The following is a 20,800-nucleotide window of genomic DNA, read 5'->3' as shown; positions in this document are numbered from 1 at the left end:
GGCACAGCCAGTTCAACCTTGCCAGGAAGCACATCTGCTCCCAGAAGAACCTCTCACTGCCCAGCCAAGGTCACTCAAGCAAAGGGAGGCTCAGAGCCATTATCCATCAATGGGACCAACGGGGCCGCAGAGGGTGAAATAAAATGAGGTTAACAGAAAGAACCCATAACTTAACCCTGATTTGTTTAGCAGACATCCATGTAGTGCTTAATAAATGCCTGATCTCCTTCCAAGAACTTTTCAAATATTAATTCACTTAATCCTAACAATAGCCCATAGTAACGATTATTTTAATAGCAACAGTCTCTACTCACTAAGCATCTGTTTCACGGTAGTCACCAGCCACGTCGTTGGGATATATTAATAGAGTATCATCTCCTGTGCTAGTGCCAAGTGTCTGCTTCCCCTCCGTGGCTCCGTCATTTAGTGAGTGCCTACTGTGTGCAAGGCCTTATTCTACAGGCTTCACGCTGATTACTTCAGTGTCTCATTGGACCCTTACAAGAACATGCTGAAGTACAATAACTTACCAGCAGGTAACATTTGAGTGTTCTCTGTGTCAAGCACCTTATCTCATTTAATCCTCCCCAAAGGACTATGAAGTAGGTGCTATCAACATCCTCATTTTACAGATGACGAAACTGAGGCACAGGGTTAAAGTGACTTGTCCAAGTTCAACCAGGATTCCAGAGCCCATGTCACTGCCACTACCCCATGCCACCTCCTGGCCGGAGGCATCGTTATTAGCTAGGTAGAGAGTGGGTATATGTTCTCATTTGGGGTAAAACCAATGCCGCCAAGATATAAACTTCCTGATTCCAGGCCCCCCTGTAGGTCCCAGAATCCAGAACTCTTGTCCTCTATTTCCAGCTGCCTCAGTCATTTTCAGGATCAGCTAACTGGTGGCTCCCAGGACCCAGGAACGGGCCAGCTTACCGAACTCGGACTGCAGGCTGGGGTAGATGATCCTGAACACGTAATCTGTGGCCTCGTCGTCCTCCTTGTCTGAAGACGTGGACTCGGCAGAACCCTGAGGGCTTCGCTTGCGCAGTTTAGGGAATACTTTGCCCTGAAAGAACATGTCCCAATGCACAGTCCCTGGGACACACCCGTCCCCCAACTGCATGGCCTGAGGGTCTCGATGGGGTGTGCAGGAGCCCACAAAGCCACATAAGGGCTCACAGGTAAGAATGACCGCTGCCCATGGCTGACGCCCCCCCCCCACTCACCTTCCCCCGCTGAGACCAGAGTGGGGGGTCCAGCTGTCCATGAGGGAGCAGCCCGTTCTCCAGGCACGAGAGGAACTGCAGGAGGTGTCCTCCCTTGGGGAAGTGGAAGGGCGGCCTCTGGATCCCATCCTGGCTGACCAGCACCACCGTCCCGCCGCTGTCCACTGCCACCGTGACCCAGTCACAGAAGACCCAGCAGGAAGTCACTATGAGGTATGGTGACGGGGCCCTCCCGGCCAACACATCCCCCCAGGCATGCCGAGCCAGACACGTGAACCTGCTCTGAGGCTCTGGGAAGGACCTGGGCAAAAGGCCAGGGACAGTTTTACCTCCCGAGTCCCTTCATTCCACCTACCATCGCTGTTGACTGGGGACTGCAGGACATAGTCAGGGAGAGTGCGGCTCGCCACCCTTCAGCAACCCACCAAAGGAAAAGGATGCCCCCAAAGCACCCCATGCCCCTCAAGCACCCTCTACAAATGTACCTGACCTATTTTTGTGCGGAGGCTTTTAGATCTACCCCTTCTCAGGGCAGTAATTATCTATCACTAGCATGTACTGAGCACTTACTGTATATAAGCACATCATGTTAAAGGTACAATCTTATTGTAGTACTCAAAATATAAGACATGTTATTGCCTATTTTATAAATGATAAAACCAAGGCTCAGAGAGGTTATGTATCTTGCCAAGGGTCACACAGCTAGTAAGTGGCAGGGCGTGCATTTGAACCCAGGCCTATCTCATTAAATAAGCTTAAATGTTTTGTGCCTCGGTGGGCCACAGATCCCTTGTTTTCTAAAGCAGGATAACTCTCTGCTTGTAATGAATATACTTCCTCTGAGCTTTAAAGGGGAACTCTAGTTATTAATCCCAGATCCGCAGAGCACTGACTTTGGAGTGACAAAGACCTGGGTGCAAGTCCAGACTCTGGAACTTACAGGTGTGTGTCTTTGTGCCGCGCTGCTTCCCCACCTCTGAGCTGGGCATGACAGAGCCCCTATCACGGGGTTGTCGTGGTGATCAAACAACAGGCATGTAAATTTTCAGAACCATGCTTGGCACATCATCAACACTGAGTATTAGCAACTACCGCCGCGGGTTTGATGTTGAGCTCTTACATACATCACTTGAGCCTCACGCTAACCCCACTGAGAGGAAACTGAGGCTCAGAGAGAAGTCACTTGCCTGAGGTGGCACAGGCAATAAGAGGGGGAGGCGGGCAGGGGATCCAGATGGACCAGCCCAGCCCTGTGCTCCCCACCGCAGTCCCTACCTTGCTGGTGGCAGTGCAGATACACAATCTCCTCCAGGCGGATGGTCATGGCGTAGTCCCAGTAGACGCTGAAAGGGGAGGGGAGGTTAGACCTGCAGGATGTCTGCCCACTTCAGCATTCGGAAGGGCCCAGGAGGCCACAAGACCACACCCATAAGCTCCCCTACCATTCTTACCAGGACACACTTGTCCCCAACATCTGTATCACGGTCTTCCCAGGCTCTTATCTCCCCTTCTTTAGGCCCAATTTGCTAAGGACTCCCTCCTCCCTTGCCCCCAGGCCATGTGGCTGAGGCCGACCTCACCCAGGAATGGCCACCTGACTGAGGTCTGACCAATTAGCACACGCCCCTGCGCTGGCTACAGCGATTGGTGCAGAGATGGCCCCACGGCACAAGCAGAACCAGTAAGATTCTGTTTTTGGATTTAGGTTACAATTACTGATAAAGAGATGCTCCTTTGTGCTGGGAGAGCAGTGGTAAGGATGCTAGAAGCCCGGAGGAGTGGGGGGCCGTGACAAGAAAAAGCCTGCCGGAGAATGGCGTCAACAGTCAGGGAGCAGAGCCAAGAGATGGAGAGTGTCCAGGTCTTCCTCCTTCAAGTCCCTGGATCCAGCCCTACCTGAAGCCACCGCCCCAGGGTTTCTCAGTTTCCGTGCACAAATGCTTACGTCAGCTTGAGTTTGGTTTCTGGTATCTGAGCCTGGACTAAGTCTGACCTAACTTCAGGCCACTCCATGTCCATGGGCAGGAGTTACGACCGCCACTCAACAGCCTTGACTTCATGGGCCACAGCAGTGTGACTTGAAGGCTTCTATGAGCTTCAGTTTCCTCCTCTGAAAACAGGGATGATATTAATGCCTACTGCATAGTGTTGCTGTGAGGACTGAAATGAATCATGTGCTGGAAAGGGCTCCACACAGCACTGATACCTTAAACAAGCACTTGGTTACTGGTCCCTGTGATTTACGTGAGGTTTGCCATTTCCAGCCCAAAGCCTACGGCTGTCTGAAATAGATTGCTTTTCCCCTCTGAACACAATGGGAGGCGGGGCCACAGGAATGCGGGCTTGGTGGCAGCCACAGGAAGGCACGCTTGGGTCTCCTTCATGAGACCTCGCTGTGGGGAGCAGAGGTGGCCAACAGCTGCAGAGGCCACCCTCTGGAGGCCAGCATGTTTGTGCCAAGGTGACACTTGCTCTCAGCCAGGACTGGGCACGCAGAGTTGCCAGTGTCGGCCTACTGCTGTGGGACAGGGGACTCCAATGGATGTGGCCAAACGCTCTGAGAACTGTGCTGCGTCTGAAACTCTTCCTGCCCAGCCTGCCTTCCTTGCCCCACCCCCCTCGCAGGGGTCAGAGCGGCTCTGCAGGCTCAGCGCTCCCACTGCCCCTCCTGCACATCTAATCCCGCGTAGTGCCTGCTTCTTGGAAGACCCAAGCACATACAGGCTTCGCAGTCAGACATGGTTCAAATCCCACTTCTGACACCTACACCAAACCCTCCCTCCTCTCTGAGCTTCAGTCTGCCCAGCTGTGAAGTGAGGAAGCTGGAACATAAGCTCTCTAGAGGCTTCCTGAACTGGTCTGTACCAGCATCAGCCTCATCAGGGTCCATGGAGTGAATGTCCTTGTCGCCAAGTGTTTTTAGAGTAGCAGCCTCTGCCAAGCCCCTCCCAAGCCCAGCCTTGGCCAGGACCTTCCCCGGGCTCCCACGCCCTGCCTATCACATAGGGTTGCAATTGCGTCTTTTCTTCTCTCTCCGCAAGGGGTACTGAACGCTTGGAGAGGCACTGTCTTGTTCACCTCTACAAGATGCTCAGAGAGTGTTCGTGTTAAGAGTGAGAGGTGAAAGCCAGGCCCTGGGATGCCTAGTGAACAAAGCAACTTCCCAACTACTGGCAGCACCAGCAAGAAGGAACTCTGTGGCCCCAGGAGTCTGCATGATGCAGAGGGCTGTCCGGGAGCCAGGCTTCCTGCCAAGGGCTTTGCGTGCATTTTCTCACCGACTCCTCCGCACCTGCCCATGCAGAGGTTCCAGGACCACATCACCACGTTACAGATGAGCAAACTCAAGCTCAGAGATAGAAAGCTGATTGTCCAAGGTCATTCAACCGGGAAGGAATAAGAGCAGAGTTTTTGTTTTACGTGTTTTAACAGCTTCCTACGGCATCACAGGCTAAGGACGTGGTATAAGAAACTTCCAGATGGGCTTGTAAGGTGGCTGTCCCATCAGCAGTGCATGAGGGTTCCAGCTGCTCCACGTGGCAGGGCTGCGACTTCAGTCAAGTCCGCCTGACTCCAGAGCCCAAATATCCACCTATTTGTGACATCGCTTCTCCAACAGCAGGGAACCCAGATGGAAGTTATGATGATCGTTGTGCAAGAGGGAGAGCTCACTGGGAAAAAGAGGTCTTAAACCTCTTCAGACGAGGAATATACCCCTTATCTTTGTTGTCCTGTGGTCCCCAGAGATGCTGAATCCCCTGGGCACCCACTTTTCCACATGCTAACACCCACATTTATGACCCCTAATTGCTCCTCCTCCCTGAGGTGCAGGTGCCAAAAAGGGTACCAAGGGGATATAGGGGCTCAGAGCCCAGGGCTGGGGAGGGCCCTCACCCCATCGGCAGTGACCTTCAAAGTGCAGAAGGGTTCCATATGCAAGTGGCTGCACTGTGCTTGCTCCCAGAGGAACGGGTGATGCAGAAACATGGAGTCCGATGACTCGGGCTGAGAGGGGAGGGGGCTTGGCAGTCATGTGGCCCCAGTGCCTCTCCCCAGACAGTCTCATCACAAGTTTCCTGCCCCACAGTCCTGGGCTTACGTCCAACCAACAAACAGGGTCCTCAGGCTTTGATGTTGGCAGACACTTCAATGTTTGAGGCGCCCCTACAAACCCTTTGGGAACTCTCCAGTTCTAGGGAGATCATCTTGTCCAGTCCCTGATTTGACAGAAAGGGAAAACTGAGGCTCAAAGGCGGGGGGCGGGAAGGTGATGTACCTACCCCTGGTGATCCACAGAGGCGAGGACTAAGCAAAAACTGGATCCCGTAACATACACTGGTCCATTTACTTATTTGCTGTCTCCTCCATTACAATGTAAATACAATGTAACCTCCGAGAAGGTAACGCTTCTCCTTTCCTTTTATGCAACTCCTGTCTCTCTTGCATCTAACTCAGTACCTACCACATAGTAGGTGCTCAGTTAACATTTAACGAATGACGCCAGGTGCCCTGACTTCCCTGCCTTGTTTCACAAAGAGGATCTGGGCGCTTGTGCCTCAGTCTATGGCCGGTGCTGGGAGGGGACATTTGCAAGACAGAGCCTTTGCCTTCCCGGGGCTGAGACCTGGAGGGCAAGGCAGGCAGGACATGAGGAGGCACAGTCAATATGTGACTATGATTTTGTAAATGCTGCGAAGGAGATTCAGGCCTCTGTGTGCTCTGAGCTCAGCTGGGATACCAAGGTTCCAGGCCAGGAGCACCTCCTCGGACGCACGCTAGGGGTTCTGGCTGGAGCAGAACGATGTGGACCAGCCTAGGACCAACTGCACCTGCCACCGACCCGCTCTGAGGACAGAGGGTGACCTCTGCTCAGGGAGTGACCAGCTTAGAGAATATCAAGGCCCGGGGTTACTCGCACTGAAGCTTAACATTAAACAGAACACAGTAATCGTGTTCTGGTTCTGCTCCAAGGAGAGTCCTCATTTTCCTTAGACATAGATTTAGAGATGAAACCCTGACGTGTGTGGGCTGCTGCAGGATAACTTGCACAGAACAGGGAGGGTGGGTGGCTATGAGGGCTGGGTGACAGGTACTTAGGTCCCACCTATTTCTACGCTGGAAATTCTCATAATCAAATGTTTTTAAGAAAGCAGGACAATGTAAAAGAAGAGTAAAACCAGATGTGGACTCAGAGTAGCAAACACCATGGCTTCTCCCCCCCACCAGCTGCCAAGACTCCTCAAGCTGAACTTATCGGGCCGCCAGACCATGGCCCAATGGCTTCCCTTGGCACTTCCTCAAACTGTCCCTAATTGTGCCGGGACACAGGGCATTGCAAAGCCTTTCCTGGGTCTTAGGAACCCCAGGACATCAGACAAGACACAGCCCTGGGCCAGATGCCCACCAACCAACACTTCCTGCTGCCCTTTTCCACTGAGTGATGGGAAAGGTGGCAGCAGATGGCGGAACATTTGCCATTTGTGGGCTTACAAAATCTTTATTAAGATATTTCTGGGTTGACTTTTGGCCAGGGCTCTGCCCAACGTCCACACCCTAAGATTCTTCCAAGTCAGTTTCCGGATGGCCCCCAGTTCTTGAGTTACCCATGAGGCCACCGCCACCGGGAGGCTGGGCCAAGCGGCTGTCACAACCAGATGGAGCAGTGGGACACAAGGGACAGGGCACAAAACTCCCTGTGCCCATGGGAGGGGAGGGACCTGGTGGCCTACCTCTTCTCATAGTCCAGGTCTCCCACGGACCCATTCATCAGCTGGTTGGGGGTCCACTTCAAGGTCATGACGTCAGCGGTCTGGTGCAAGGACAGGTACCCCGGGACAGCCTCCATGTCATCCCTCTGTAGAGAGAGAAGGACTCAGGCCTGGTCACAGTCAATAGTGAACATTAACTGGAACCAAGAGCTTGGGTCGTTCCCTCCCAGTCATGGCATGTGGAAGGCCTAAACCTGCTTCTAAGCGGCCATGGTAAGCCAAGCCCTTTGCAGCCAGCCACCCAGGGTGGGTTTTATAGATCCCGCTGTGAAAGCTGCCCACCATCACTCTGACACTCACACTTCCCTTCTGAGGTCCAGGGGCCCTTCTGCAAGGGTGGGGCTGGCAGGGGGGTCCCTTTAGAACCAGGAAGGAGCTCTATCCCTCTCAACATCACCCTTTCCGAGGCAGAAGACATTTACCTACCATCATTTTAGCCAGTCTTAAGGGAGTAAACAATGGTAGCAGAGATCTCCGTCCCATCCCCGGGGCATTACCCAGAAGCCCCTCCCCAACCTCCCCGCCACGCTCCCCGCTCCACAGCCTGACCCTGTCTCCCCAACCTGCCTGCAGTCTCGCACCTGCTCTACATTATCCCAAGTGGGGGCTGGTGGAGCGGGGTGTCTCCACGCCCCACCCATAGAGGTGGCAGCTCCTCCACCAAATTCACCTCAACGACATTGGAGACAGCATTTACTAAGCATCTGGTATGTATCCAGCATGGTTCGGGGGCACACACACTGTCTCAATTTAACTACCCGAGCCTGCAACCCCAGCAGGGAGCACGGTGCAGCCAGTCTTTCATCATTCTAAGGTGCACCTTTGCTTTCACGTTTTAATGTACCTGAAATGAGGGTGCATCTTATAATCAGCAGCATCTCACCACTGTGATGTTGCCATTGGTTATGTTGAAAAACATTGTATCTTAAATTCACGGCTTCATAGGTCTCAGGAAATAGGGTCTTGTGCCCATTATGATGCAGATGCTGAGGCTCAGAGAGAGAAGTGACTTGCTCTGGGTCACCCAGTGATCGTAACTGTGACCACAGAGCTAGAGTGGCAGACAGCTCTCCCTCTACCTCCTCTCAGTGGAGCCCAAACACTACACTGACCCCAATGTTCCTGGGCAGGGGACAGCAGAGGAGATATCCGATGAGGGAAGAGACTTCATATACTCATCACCAGTCCCTGGGGCCTGGCCCAGTGCTGTGGTACAGGAGGTGACTGGTAAGTGGCACAGACTCTGGCATTAGCCAGCCCGAATTCAAATAATAACTCTGTCCCTTACTCCACCTGTAGGAGCTGTTATTTATGATAACAGCACCTGGTTGTGGTGAGCTTTAAATGAGTTGATACAATTAAAAGCACTTAGCCCAGTGCCTGACACAGGGAAGGTGCTTAATAAATATCAACTATAAAGGTGTTTGTCTTGATATTCTGAGCATCTAGCATTAGCAAGTTCCGTACAAATGTTCACTGAATGAGTGAGAACTAACAAGAGAGACTGAATGGATAGACAGCTGGGTGAACAGGTAGACACAGATGGATTGGAATATAAATGGACAAATGGATGGATGGAGGGGTGAATGGATATAAATACAGGCAGGCAGATGAGGACTGGTGGGAGACGCAGGAAGAGAGGGATGGCGGACACAGAGACCGGAAGACCAGTGACTGGCTGGCTGGAGATACGGACGGATGGGTAGATGCGTGGGTGGATCTGATCAAAGGAAACACTGGCATGTGGATGAATGAATGGATGAAAGGAAGTAGTGGCATGTGGAGAATGAATGGAGAGGAGGTACTGGCAGATGGGTGAAGAGATGGGTGAGGAGGTGGATGGATGGAGGGATGAATGAGCAACCAGGAGCCAAGGGAAACGTCCCTACAGCAGGGAGCCAGACTCCCAGTGGAAGACCTGGGCCCGAGGTGAACCCTCACCGGCTGAACGAGGACGTTGTTCTTGCCATACAGCAGGGTGGCCCGGGAGTTCTGGTGCAGGGACTCCACGTAGTCACGAGCTGAGAGGGAAGGGCGGTCATCCATGCTGCCACTCGAATGCCTCTTCTGGATCTGGCAGTGAGGGGAGGCAGAGCGTGAGGTCTGGAGTGACCCTCAAGGCCCCACCCCAGGTCAGGAACTCAGCCTGACTCCCGCACAGGGTCCCCCTGCCCACCCGACTCACGCAGAGCGCTGGACGCTTGGTGGGCGAGTCCTGCCGCAGGTGCGAGCTGTGGATGCGGTGCCTCTGGACAAGCTCGTCGGCAGAGGGATCAGTCCAGAAGTGATCCGCCGTCTTCATCTTGGTGTATTCCAGGGCGCAGGGGCCCACTGCAGAGCACACAGGGCTGGGACTCTTAGCCCCAGGAGTCTGCCCTCCTGTCTACCACCAGGTGGCTGCTCATTTCCCTGCCCCTCCCCTCCAGCCAGCTAGGACGCCCCAGGGTCCTGCTAAGGAGAGGCCAGCACAAGACCCTGGGAGTAAGAGACAGGGAACACGTACGTTTTGATGGGGGACACAGGAGGGAGGCGAAGAGGCCCTTAGGAGGTGCCCCGTGAGCCAAGACCAGAAATTTAAATGAAGCTCAGAGGACCAGACCACTTACCCAGCAAAGACGCAAGGATGGGGCCATCCACAGGGTCCATCAGGAGCGCTTCCTTTTCATAGTATTTACTAGCAAGAGAGGAAAGAGCACGCAGCTTTGGATGGTGACCAGCAGAAGGCGCACAATCCACAGTGGCCTCGTGGTTAAGAGCAGACAGACTGGGTTCAAACCCCCTCTTGTCACGTGGTTACCTACGTAAGCTTCAGCCGCCCCATCTGTAAAATGAGGATACTAATCCATCTCATGGGGTTGCTGGAAGGACTTTCGAGGGAGGCAGTTAGTTTAGCATGGTGCTGGGCACGTAACTGCTTAATACATGGCTGTGATAAAAGCCTTAATGAGGTAATGGGAATAATAATTGTATAAGGCTGCTGAGGCCTGGCTGGTTCTGCTTCTACCACATCTTCCATGTCAGACAGGAAGTCATTTAGAGGCACAGATGGTATCTACCCTTCTAATATTATTGAGGCAATAAAATGCTTTGTAGCTGTGCTTACCCCAAAAGGCAGTGTTAGTTATCCTGTCCAGATAACTAATGTGGACAATGCTGGTCTGGCACACTCAAAACACGCCCCCCTGGTGTCTGACTTCTCAAAATAACATGTGAAGCTGTCAATACTACAATGTTTGGGCTGAATGTTTTTTGTTTGTTGTTTTTTTTTTTTTTTTTGAGTTGTGTAGTGGTTTCTAAGTCTTTGCAAACCTCAGACAATCTAGAACGTAACAGAATTTCAGCACTGGGAAGGACCTGGTTCTGACCTCCTGAGGGATCTCAGCTCAGAGAGGGTAAGTAACTTTCTGGAGGCCACACAGCAGGTAGGTGCAGGTAAGGGCTACAACCAGCTGGCCTGGCTCTTCCCATTCTATAGCTGAGGGTGCAATTCCAAGGATCTGGAGTCACAACACCTGAATGGGAGCCCAGCTCGGCCCCTCTCTCCACTGTCGTGTGCCCCTGGGCAGGGGACTGGCCTCTCTGAGCTTCAGCACAAAATGGGGGGAATGACAGGACTCACCTGCCCAGGCTGTTGGGAGGATTAAATGTTAGCCTGCATGTGTGGCAACAGCACAGATTCTGACACCAGGAAGGTCTCATTAAATGGTCGCAGCATCATGTAATTTTACTTTGGTGTCAGATCTGAAGATAATACTTCGAGACGCTTTCCACTCAATCATTCTGTTTCCCTCCCAAAACTCAGAAGTTACGTGACCATAAACCTTGTAAATGCTACCTTAAAAATAGGAGGAAGGGTTGGGAGCAAGATGTGACTGTAAAGGGTACCTGAGGGAGTTTGTTTGGGGTGATGGCTTTTGTTGAAACAGTTCTTCATCCTGAGTGTGTTGTTTATATGAAATGGCACACGTATTAACATTTCATAGAACTATATAGCAACAAAAAAATGAATATATTTAAAGACTGGTGAAATCCAAATGAAGTTTATAATTTAGTTAACAATACTGTACTAATGGCAAGTTCTTGTTTTGAGACTTGTATTCTGGTTATATAGAATGTTATCATTGAGGGAAGGCAGGAACTCCCTGCACTAAATTTGCAACTTCTGTGTGAACTTAACACTCAAACTGAAAAGTTTAATGAAGCAAGAGGATGTTACTAGTCAAATAATTACTAATTCCTTTTGACTGATTTATACAGTAAGAAAACACAAGGTCATACACCAAAGGCCAGGCAGGGGGCAGAGATATGTTCCGATTTGCAAGAAGGTGAAGAAATTAACTGGAGCCCCAGGGCCCCAATTTCTTTCTGCTCCTCTCTTGCCTCAGGGCCTTTGCACTTGCTGTACCTTCTGCAGGGAATACTCTTCCCCACCCTCTTCACTTGGTTAATGCCTACACACCCTTCAGCTGGAAGCTTAACTGTCATACCTGCCAACCTGCCATGACTACTGGGAGATTTAATGCCATCCACCTGTCTTTGTAACAACTACTTGGCTGTTTTCCCTGCCACAATGTGAAGTTCATGAGGGGAAGGACCTTGTTCTGTACTTTCACATATATTTGCCTTGCAAACAGGCAAAGAATAAAAGATAACAGTACCTACTGTGTGTGAAGATGTAATTAAACAGACACTTTCAGATTTCTCTCTGTCTCTCTCTCTCTCTCCCCGGCTGAAAAGAAGTGCTGGCCGTGAGGAGTCTCAGATTACAGATTATTCAGGGGTTCCCCACTGCTCCTGGCGTAGTATAACAGGTGAGATCAATGTATCCCCAATATCTAGGAGAGTGTCTGGCTCTTAGTATTGTAGATGATCACTACAAATTTATTAGATGAAAACATGGATGAATGCTTGCCAAGAGGACTCATACTATAAAACCTTTACATTAGGTCACTCAGAGCTAGGAGAGAAAATGTAAAGAGTCACTGTGCACTTCCAAAATGCTGGTACTCGCTAGCTACTCTCTTCATCCTTCTCCGGAGTGGCGGCATTCCTATCCCATTTACCAAAAGAGAAAACAGAGGCACAGAGAAACTAATGTGATTTCCCTACAGCCACATGGTTAGTGAAAAGACTGGGGGCTTAATTCACTGGAGAAGGAAGATCCTCATACCCTACTCCAAATGCGAAGACCCTTCATTGCTGTTAACACCAAGAGTCTAAGCTAGCGAATTCAGATGCAAATATCCCTGCTCAAGGGGGTGAAATTCCCAAGACTGCCAGCAGGTGGAGGCAGAGTGCACCCAACTCACCTGCTGTTTTCCACAAGGTAATGCACAATTTTGTCCAGGACCTTCTCAAACAAGGCGGTGCGGATCCACAGGTGCTTGATGGCAAGTGGGGACAGGTTGGGCAGCTTTGGCAGCTTCCGCACATTCTCCTGGAGGCCCTGGATCTGGTTTCGCCTTTAAGATCAGTAAAGGAAAAACGATATTCACTAAAAGGAAAATTAACAAGACCAATATGCGAATGGAAAAACGTTCAACCTCTTTAGGAAATAAAAAAATGGCAACTAAAACACACTATATTGCTCCTGGTAAATGGGTAAACAGTTGAAAAAACAATACCCAGTGAGCGTGAAGATGTGGTACAACAGACAATTTCATACACTGTTGGTGGGTAAGCCAGAATCTCATACTGATTATTTCTCTCTCAATATCTATCTATCTCTGCTAGAACGGAGTGCTGGCCAAGAAGATTTCTGGATTATAGATCCTTCGGTGGCTCCCAACTGTCCTTGAGAAGCAAGCTTAGCATGACAGGCAGGGCACTCCACGACCTTTCTCCCATTCACCTCTCCATCCATCCCCCCATCCCTCTCCTTTCTGACCCCATGATCTGCAGATCCCTAAGGCCATCAGGCTCTTATCTGGACTTTCCCTGAGCTGTTGCTTCTCCCTGCTTTCCCTCCCCACCCCATACCCAGGCTAACCCCTTCTCACTCTTTAGGTCTGAGCGAGGACACTCCCTCCTGCAGGAAGCCCTCTCAGACCAGCCAGGCAGAGAGGAGGGGGTGCTCAGAATCTGAAACATAACTTACTGCTCACCTTTCTGTCTTCTCCTCCACATGTGACCTTAAGGCCATGGACTAAGTGATCCAATTATTTTTAAAACTATAATGCTTCCTGAGAGTCTGCCACAAGGCAGGAATGGTTCCTCTTTGTGTCTGTATCTTAGGGCCTAGCACAGTGCCTGGCATACAGGAGGGGTCAGGATATATGTTCATAAATGAGTGACTGCATGAATGAATGAATGGCTCTCCTGTACCACCTGGCATAGGCAGCACTAACATCTCCATTAACAAGTCACTCCCAGTATTATGGAAGGTCCATGGAAACCCATCCCTTTAAGAAGTCATCAGCTACATCTGGGAATTTAGCAGCTGGATGAGAAGGCACTTGAAGACCAGGTGGCTGAGGATTCAGACACCACGTAGGGGCTGGTACACCAAATCCAGAGCCCTGCCCATCATGCAGTTACGGCAGCAGCCCTGGTAGGCAGGGCCTGAAGGTGGCGGAAAGGCCATTTCTCATCGAGTGAAGAGGAGTGATCACCACGGCAGAGGTGGTGAACACGTGGCACACGTCTCTCTCCCTTACCTTGCCCATCACAGACATGGTTAATCAATCTATGCACTCTTTTCCAAGAAGCCCAATCACAGCTTCTGAATTTTTCACAACACAGTCCTCCAGGCAGCCACTAACAGGAACCGGCGTGGAAACCTATCTGCCATCCTGAGCAGGCTCCAGGCTCGGGGTGTGGCCAGGCAGTCAGGACTCCAGGGGTGACTGTGGTGGGAGGTGCTTATGTACAAACGTCCAGGCCGTGAGCCTCCCCGAACACATACATTCAGCCACCAAGACGAGTGACTGGAGCCACGTTTCCCCTTTAGTGGTCGCCTCGATGTAAGTTTCCACGGAGGCCGTGTGAACAGAGACCGCACTGGCTCTAGGACACTTGGGTGCTGCTGCATTCAGGACCCAAGTGCCTCCCCTCATAGGAGGCACTTACTCAACACTCCTTTCTTGGGCATTTACCAGGTGCTAGGCTCTCCCAGACCTGGGGACATACTGGGGAATAACACAGATGTAGTCACCTGGCCTCAAGGACTTCAGTTCGAAAGGGGAGACAGGCAACAATCAAGGAAATCGTAATCAAACAAATAAATGAATAATTAGAGATGGTGAGAGCAATTTGGAAGAAAATAAACAAGGTGATAGGGAAGAGAAAGGGGGTGAGGGTTGGAATTTACCGCTCAGTAGGGGAAAGCCTGAATTATGACAAGGAGCCAGCCATGGAAGAGAAGGGATGTGACCCAGGTGGAGGACAGAGCATGAGCAAAGGCCCTGGGGCAGGCCTAAGGAGCAGGAAGGCAAGCGGGCAGAGTGCTGGGAGGCACGACCTCACACAGCCCGGGGGCGAACATGGACTGTCTGGGGGCTGCCCCAGCCGCCCCCTTGCTCGGCACTCACGCGTTCTCGATCAGCTGCTCCAGGTCCTGGACCTTGCGGCTCAGCTCCTCGGCGGGCGGGAAGCTCTTGCCCACCTTCATGAAGAGAGCCGCGATCTTGTTGCTGCGCAGGAATCCAGCCGCCCGCCGCCGCAGCCCGTGCAGGACGCAGGCCTCCACGGCCGCTGCAGGGACACAGTGGTCAGCAGGCCCTGACCTGCCCATGGCCCATCATGCAGCTCGGCTAGATGACATCTTGGAGAGCCAGGGGCCCCAACATCCCAGCCTTGGGACACCTTCAAAGGGAAAAGCACGCATGCCTCTCCACCTTCCACCCTTCAGAGCGAGAGAGAGCGCTTAGTGGCTGGTCCCCGCTCACAGCCCAGGTCACACCATCTCCCTGCAGGTCCTCTCCCGGCCCCGCCCCAGCTGTGTGACCTGGGCAACGGCTTTGATCAGAGTTGGCACTTTCTATTCCTGTATGTCTTTAATTGACAGGTACGTTAGTTGGTCCTGAAATGGACATGCATACTATTTGCAAATAAAATTGTCCAGGTGAAAAAAAAATGCTGAGCATATATATATATATACATCCCCTATATTTATATTTATATTTGTGTGTGTTTATACGTATATATAGAACACACCATTGTCATATATATATGCATGTGTGTATAGATACACATATATTTGTAGGGGTCTATATATCTATATATACACACATACATATATATTTAAATAAACATATTTCACTTAAAAAAATAATAAGACTTTGCCAAGTTCACTAACAAAAAAGTGACAGAGGTGGGATTTGAATCCAGGTCTGCTGGCTGCAAAGGGGCTGAAACTGACATCTGTGGGCTCCCAGGTCATGGTGTGTGCTTAGCATGTCACAGGCCCATAGGCAGTGTCCCCAGACATCTAGACGGAAGCTGATGGGCCTCTCCATGTGGCCAAGATCATGGGAGGGAAATTACAGCACGTCCTTCATAATGAGACACTCCAGTCATGAAATGAATAGCTTTTGGGGGAGGAAAAAAGAAACACGCCCACTTATATGTACACACGAATTATGAGCTGAATCCTGACTTCAGGGACACGCAACACACGTGTCTCTCTCTCTCTTTAGCCATTAGGAATGTCCAGCGAGAACCTGGCAGTGCGGTGCTTCTGGAACCTTGTGAGTGTGGCTGGTTCAAGGAGAGAGGCCTGAGTCTCGCTCTGAGCCCTGGTCCTGCCTCCTTTGCGGATCCAGCTGGGCAGGACCCTCAGGATGTGAAGACGGCCCTTAATTCCATTTTGTTTTCTTTCATTTTGTAAGTCCCCATCCATCCTCTTCCTTTACTTGACAACAGTCATAGCAGAGCGATGACAGGACGTGGAGCCCATTTCTCAGACGCGAGACCACCGTCGCTTGGGGCAGGGTCAGTATGAACTGAGCGCACAGGAGGGGAAGTCAGGCCTCCCCCACGTTAACCACGATCACCGCTTCATGGGGCACAGAGGTCATGTTTAATTTCTTCTCTAGACTTGTCTGTATTTCCCAGGTCCCTAAGGAAGTCCCTTAGGAATCTGAAAATAACTTCAGCGTGACAAAGCACATAAATGATGTGAGGATCCTTGCTCAAATGTGCCACTTCCCCAAGGCAGCCCACTGAGAAAGCAGCCCCTTTTCAAGGTCATGGGCCACGGACTCACCACAGAAGGAGATGATGTGGCTGCTGTCTTCGTGGACAAACTTCCGTGTGACGGCCTCCTCCATGATCTGCTTCACCTGGAAGGCAGAGGCAGTTGGTGGGAGAGGCCACTACGACCTGGTTGCAGACACCCCCTGCCCCCAGGGCCTTCTCAGGCTGTCTGGGACATCTATTTTTTATTTTTTTAAAGATTTTATTTATTTATTTTTCAGAGAGAGGAGAAGGGAGGGAGAAAGAGAGGAAGAGAAACACTGATTGGTTGCCTCTTGCACGCCCCCAACTGGGGACCTGGCCCGCAACCCAGGCATGTGCCCTGACCGGGAATCGAACCAGCGACCTTTTCGTTCACAGGCCAGTACACAATCCACTGAGCCACACCAGCCAGGACTGTCTGGGACATTTTGACAACTGCTTTCCTTCCATACCCCTTTTACCACGTAGGTCCAAGGCCTGTGGTCTGAGATAGTTCCACCCTTCACACTGTGCTGCGTTATTCTTTCAGGCTCGTTGCACAGCAGGCTTCTTCTCGGGTGTCACATAAATGCCATCACCCTCCCTGATCACGTTATCTAAGGCAACCCCCTCCACGGCCTCCATCCATCCTGTTAGACTTACCCTGTTAGAGAATTCTCACACTATTCCTGTCCTACATGTTTGTTCACTGTCTGTCTCCCTCTTCTGGAATATACATTCCCTGAGGGCAAGACCTGTCTGCCTTGCCACTGCTGTATCCATGGAGCCTAGAACAGTGCCTGGTGCATAATAAGTGCTCAATAAACATTTTTTCAATGAGTGGATGAATGAACGGATGAGTGAAACAGGTGTATAAAAGAATCAGGAGGGTGTCATGTAAAAGTTCAGCCCTGGAATCTGACAGACCTAGTTTCAGATCTCTACTCGGCAGTTACCAGCTGGATGTGTGATCTTATTTTGGGAAACAGAGGCTCAGGGAAGTGAAGCAACTTGCCCAGAGAAGCGGAGCTCGCCCCGAGAGAAGCTAGAATTCCAGCCTGCGCGCTTTTCCTACTACAGTCAGTCCCACGGCAAATACTCGTCGAGCACCTCTGATGTGCCAGATGCGGGGACCAGTCCTGTGAGGGCAGCCATGCCCTGCTCATGGAGTTGACACTACGTTGGCCTGAACACCCTCCCGCTCTGGTGGATTCTGAGGCTTCAGCAGTGTGTCTCTCCTCTGGACCTCAGTTTCCCCACCTTGAGGCTGAGGTCAGAAGAGCCCATCTCAACGGGCTGGTCCCAGCTCTACATCACGGGCGCTGTGATGTGGGGGTGAAGGGAGCAGGGTCTGAATCCCCACCACCACCGCCCCCCTAACAGGCCCCTATCCCTCCCTGGATGCTCTGTGGTCCTTCCAGACTCAGCCGGACTGGCATATCACTGCACCCACGCGAGAGCAGCCTCTGGCTCTCCACGCCGCTCTCCCTTCCTTCTGCTTCTCCTTCATGGAGGGGATGACAGACCTCAGAGCATCCTTGGCCACGTTCCCCAGAGAAACACATGGCAGCGCCCACCCCAGAGCAGGCACATCACCCCTGCTGACCACCACCACGTCCGCGCCCTCCCGCAAACAGCTGCTGACCTCTGAGCTCAGCAAGCTCCACGCTGGGCTTAGCCAGAGCATTTCTAAGTCTGGTTTATCCAGCCAGGCCCGTGGAATTGGCCCTACCTAGGGACGTGGACGTCGCGGCCCAGGGAGGCCAACTGGCCCCCCCAGGTCCACACAGCCAGGAAGCAGCAGAGCAGGCATTCCGGCTTATACGTTTTTTCCATCGTGGCCCCAGCTGCCATATCCTGGCCCCTCTAGCTGTGTTTCCTCAGGCAAATCACATCACCTCTCAACCTCAGTTTTCTTATGGGGTAAAGGGCGGGTCAGAACGGGACCTCTCTCAGGGGGCTGCGAGGACTGAACAAGGTCACGCAAACCACGTGCTGAGCACGGGCGCACAGGGTGCTTGCCATAAACGTTAGCTGCACGTGTACAGCGCCCTGCCTGGACCCTCGCCTGGCCTCCCCTATGGTTATTCTGGTCCTGGACGAAACAGTACCTGCTCCAGAAGCCAAACTCCCCTGCTCCGGGTCCCACAGCGGCTGCTTTTACGACACCCATTGGCTTTATAATGACATCGTCAACACCCGCCCTCCCTGCCGGGCTGCGGACCCCATCTCCCTGTCTTACAGCTATGCCTCTGCACATTGTAGGTGCTCAGTCAAGTTCTCTCTGAGGAATGAATGCCTTGAAGGATCATGATGAAATTCTGCTTTGGTAAAATATTTTAACTTAAGAACGCTTTCTTGTCACCGTAACTGTGGACAAAGACGGCAGCAGCATTATTATACCTGTTTGTTAAGGGAGGAAATAGAGGCACAGAGAGGTGGCATAACCTGCCCAGGGTCCCACAGTGATGAGGTGTGGCATTCGGGCTTGGACCCCGGTTCATCTGGCTCCAGGGGTTGAGCTCCTCCGACAATATGCCGTTAAGCCCACAAGGCCTCAGGGCCTTGGCCCACCCGTCCCCTCCCCAAGTGCTATCCCCTCTCTTCCTTTGCTCCTGAGGCAGGATACAGTGATGCTGGCCTATAACCAGGGCCTGACAACCTGCCAGAAGGGGGCCTGCTAAGTGCCCTGACCTGGGCATCCTCCGGGGATAGCGAGGCAGAGGGAGTGAGCTCAGGGTAAGTAGCAATGTAGCGGATAGTGTGGAGCCATGGCGGGAGTGGGTGGCATCCAGGGAAACCTGGGTCACCTGGATCTGACTTTGCCAACCACTTCCTGACGGGGCCTGTGGAGGCAGGGCATCCTCAAAGGTCAAAGCATTCAGGAAGCTTTCATCCCTGCGTGGCATCCGTTCTCAGGAGCCCTCCAACAGGTGCCCACGTTCTCCCATGACAGGGCTCTCCCTCCTTCTGGAACCAGGTGAGCTCTAAGGACCGAGGTCAGGAGGCAGCAGAGGGGCCCGGAGGCCTGAATGCAGCATCACTGCCCTGGGGCAAAGCCTTGGCCGCTATCTGTGGGGTGAAGGACCCGTTGCCCCATCTGGATGATGATGGCACCCTACCTCCCGGGCCAACGCGAGGCTTGAATGCGGTCCTGGAGGCAGCACCTACACCTGGCTGGCTCCTAGTAGATTCACAAGCAGTAGCGACTCCTGAGCTGCCAGGAATGATTCAGTTCGTTGCCTGGCCAGCAGTGGACATTCCAAGTCAGGGCCTCCCTCACCTCTCGGCCTGGCCCGCCCCCTCCCCCCCCCACCTCAGACCTCTGAGTACCTGCCCACCCCATCTCTGGCCCCACCCTGCAAACCTTCTGGAAACCAGCCCCGCCCTCCTGCTTGCTCTCCCTCTCCCTGCAAATATTTAAACAGCATAAAAAGAGGATTAATTTCAGGAGGGAGTCAGGCAGGGAATCCTGGCCAAGCTGCGAAGCAGGAAGGGGGACTCCTGGGCTCCCTTCCCCTCCTCGCACCTGCCACCTGCCCACACCCAGGTACCCTCATGCTGCCCACCCTGAACCCTGCCTGGTTCCAAGTCCACTTGCTACTCCCCCTGCCTCCCCATACCGTGCTGTGTTCATGTCCTCTAACCCGCGGAAGGAACAGACATGGCCCAGTGCTCGGGCCAGCGGAAGGATTACGGGGCATGCAGGCAGAGGGCCTCAAACACGAGACCCAGCACCCAGCTGGCACCACGTACAGGGAGCACTAGGGCACTGAGTAAGAATGTGAGCCTAAGAGCTACCAGGCCCAGGTCCCACGCCAGCTCCGCTGTGAGTGGCTTCAGGCCTCAGTTTCCTCATCTGTGAAAGAGGGGCAATACCCGCACCACCTCTCAGCGCGGCTACGTGAGAATCCCAGAAACACGTGCTGAGCTCAAACAAGGGGCAAGGGCTCAGACCGCCCTGTCTGAAAGAGCGCGTCTGGCTTCACGCTTGTCCTGGCAACTCACCGCGGCCTGACGTGCACTCTGCACCTGTGGTTTATCCATGTACTGTCTGTCTGTCTGCCCGCGTAGGTCCTTAGCCCCCAGAATGGTGCCCGGCACACAGAGGGCGCCTGTGCTCACTCTGATTACACTAATACTACTAACGCCAGCAGCTAATGCTCTCTGTGCACAGTCCTAGGCCCCTCAGACACCCGATGCCGCTGGCTCTATGTGTGAGGCTGGGGTGGACAACTTTTCTGGTAAAGGCGCAGACAGCAACTACGTCAGGCTGTGAGCTAGGGCTGCCAGATAAAACACAGGATGCCCAGTGGAATCTACATTTTGGATAAATAAGGAATTTTTTTTTTAGTATAAGTACAGACTAAACGTTGCAAAGAACACACATGAAAAGATTATTTGTTGTTTTTCTGAAATTCAAATTTAACCAGGCATTCTGAATTTTTGTTTGCTAAATAAATCTGGCAAACCTGTTTTCAGGCCATATACAGTGTGTTGCAGCCTCTTGTTTTTACAACCTTTAAGGATATAAAAGCCGTTCCTGGCTCAGGGGCCGCACACAAACAGGATGCATTTGGCCTCCGGACCCCTAGTTGACAGAGCCCAACACAGTGCCTGTGACGCAGGGCAGCCCTAAGTACACGC

General features: G+C 52.3%; 1 protein-coding gene across 1 annotated transcript in view; it reads right to left on the bottom strand.

Moving 5' to 3' along the window:
* The window catches only part of SGSM1 (small G protein signaling modulator 1), a 64,952-nt gene that overhangs the window by 30,239 nt on the left and 13,913 nt on the right, over positions 1 to 20,800 (bottom strand). Inside the window, exons 3-12 of the mRNA XM_090257315.1 lie at positions 16,203 to 16,278; positions 14,527 to 14,689; positions 12,307 to 12,459; positions 9,604 to 9,671; positions 9,183 to 9,328; positions 8,939 to 9,070; positions 6,959 to 7,083; positions 2,505 to 2,572; positions 1,230 to 1,393; positions 937 to 1,069 (exon numbers count right to left, since the gene is read on the bottom strand). Of these exons, the coding sequence (XP_090113441.1) occupies positions 937 to 1,069; positions 1,230 to 1,393; positions 2,505 to 2,572; positions 6,959 to 7,083; positions 8,939 to 9,070; positions 9,183 to 9,328; positions 9,604 to 9,671; positions 12,307 to 12,459; positions 14,527 to 14,689; positions 16,203 to 16,278 (1,228 nt within the window). The remainder of the gene's footprint in view (positions 1 to 936; positions 1,070 to 1,229; positions 1,394 to 2,504; positions 2,573 to 6,958; positions 7,084 to 8,938; positions 9,071 to 9,182; positions 9,329 to 9,603; positions 9,672 to 12,306; positions 12,460 to 14,526; positions 14,690 to 16,202; positions 16,279 to 20,800) is intronic.

This window comes from Furipterus horrens, unplaced genomic scaffold, assembly GCF_987537825.1.
Source record: "Furipterus horrens unplaced genomic scaffold, mFurHor1.1.pri manual_scaffold_11, whole genome shotgun sequence".
In the NCBI taxonomy this organism is placed as follows: domain Eukaryota; kingdom Metazoa; phylum Chordata; class Mammalia; order Chiroptera; family Furipteridae; genus Furipterus; species Furipterus horrens.
Note: the sequence above shows the minus strand (reverse complement) of the source record. Positions and strands in the feature narration are given on the sequence as shown.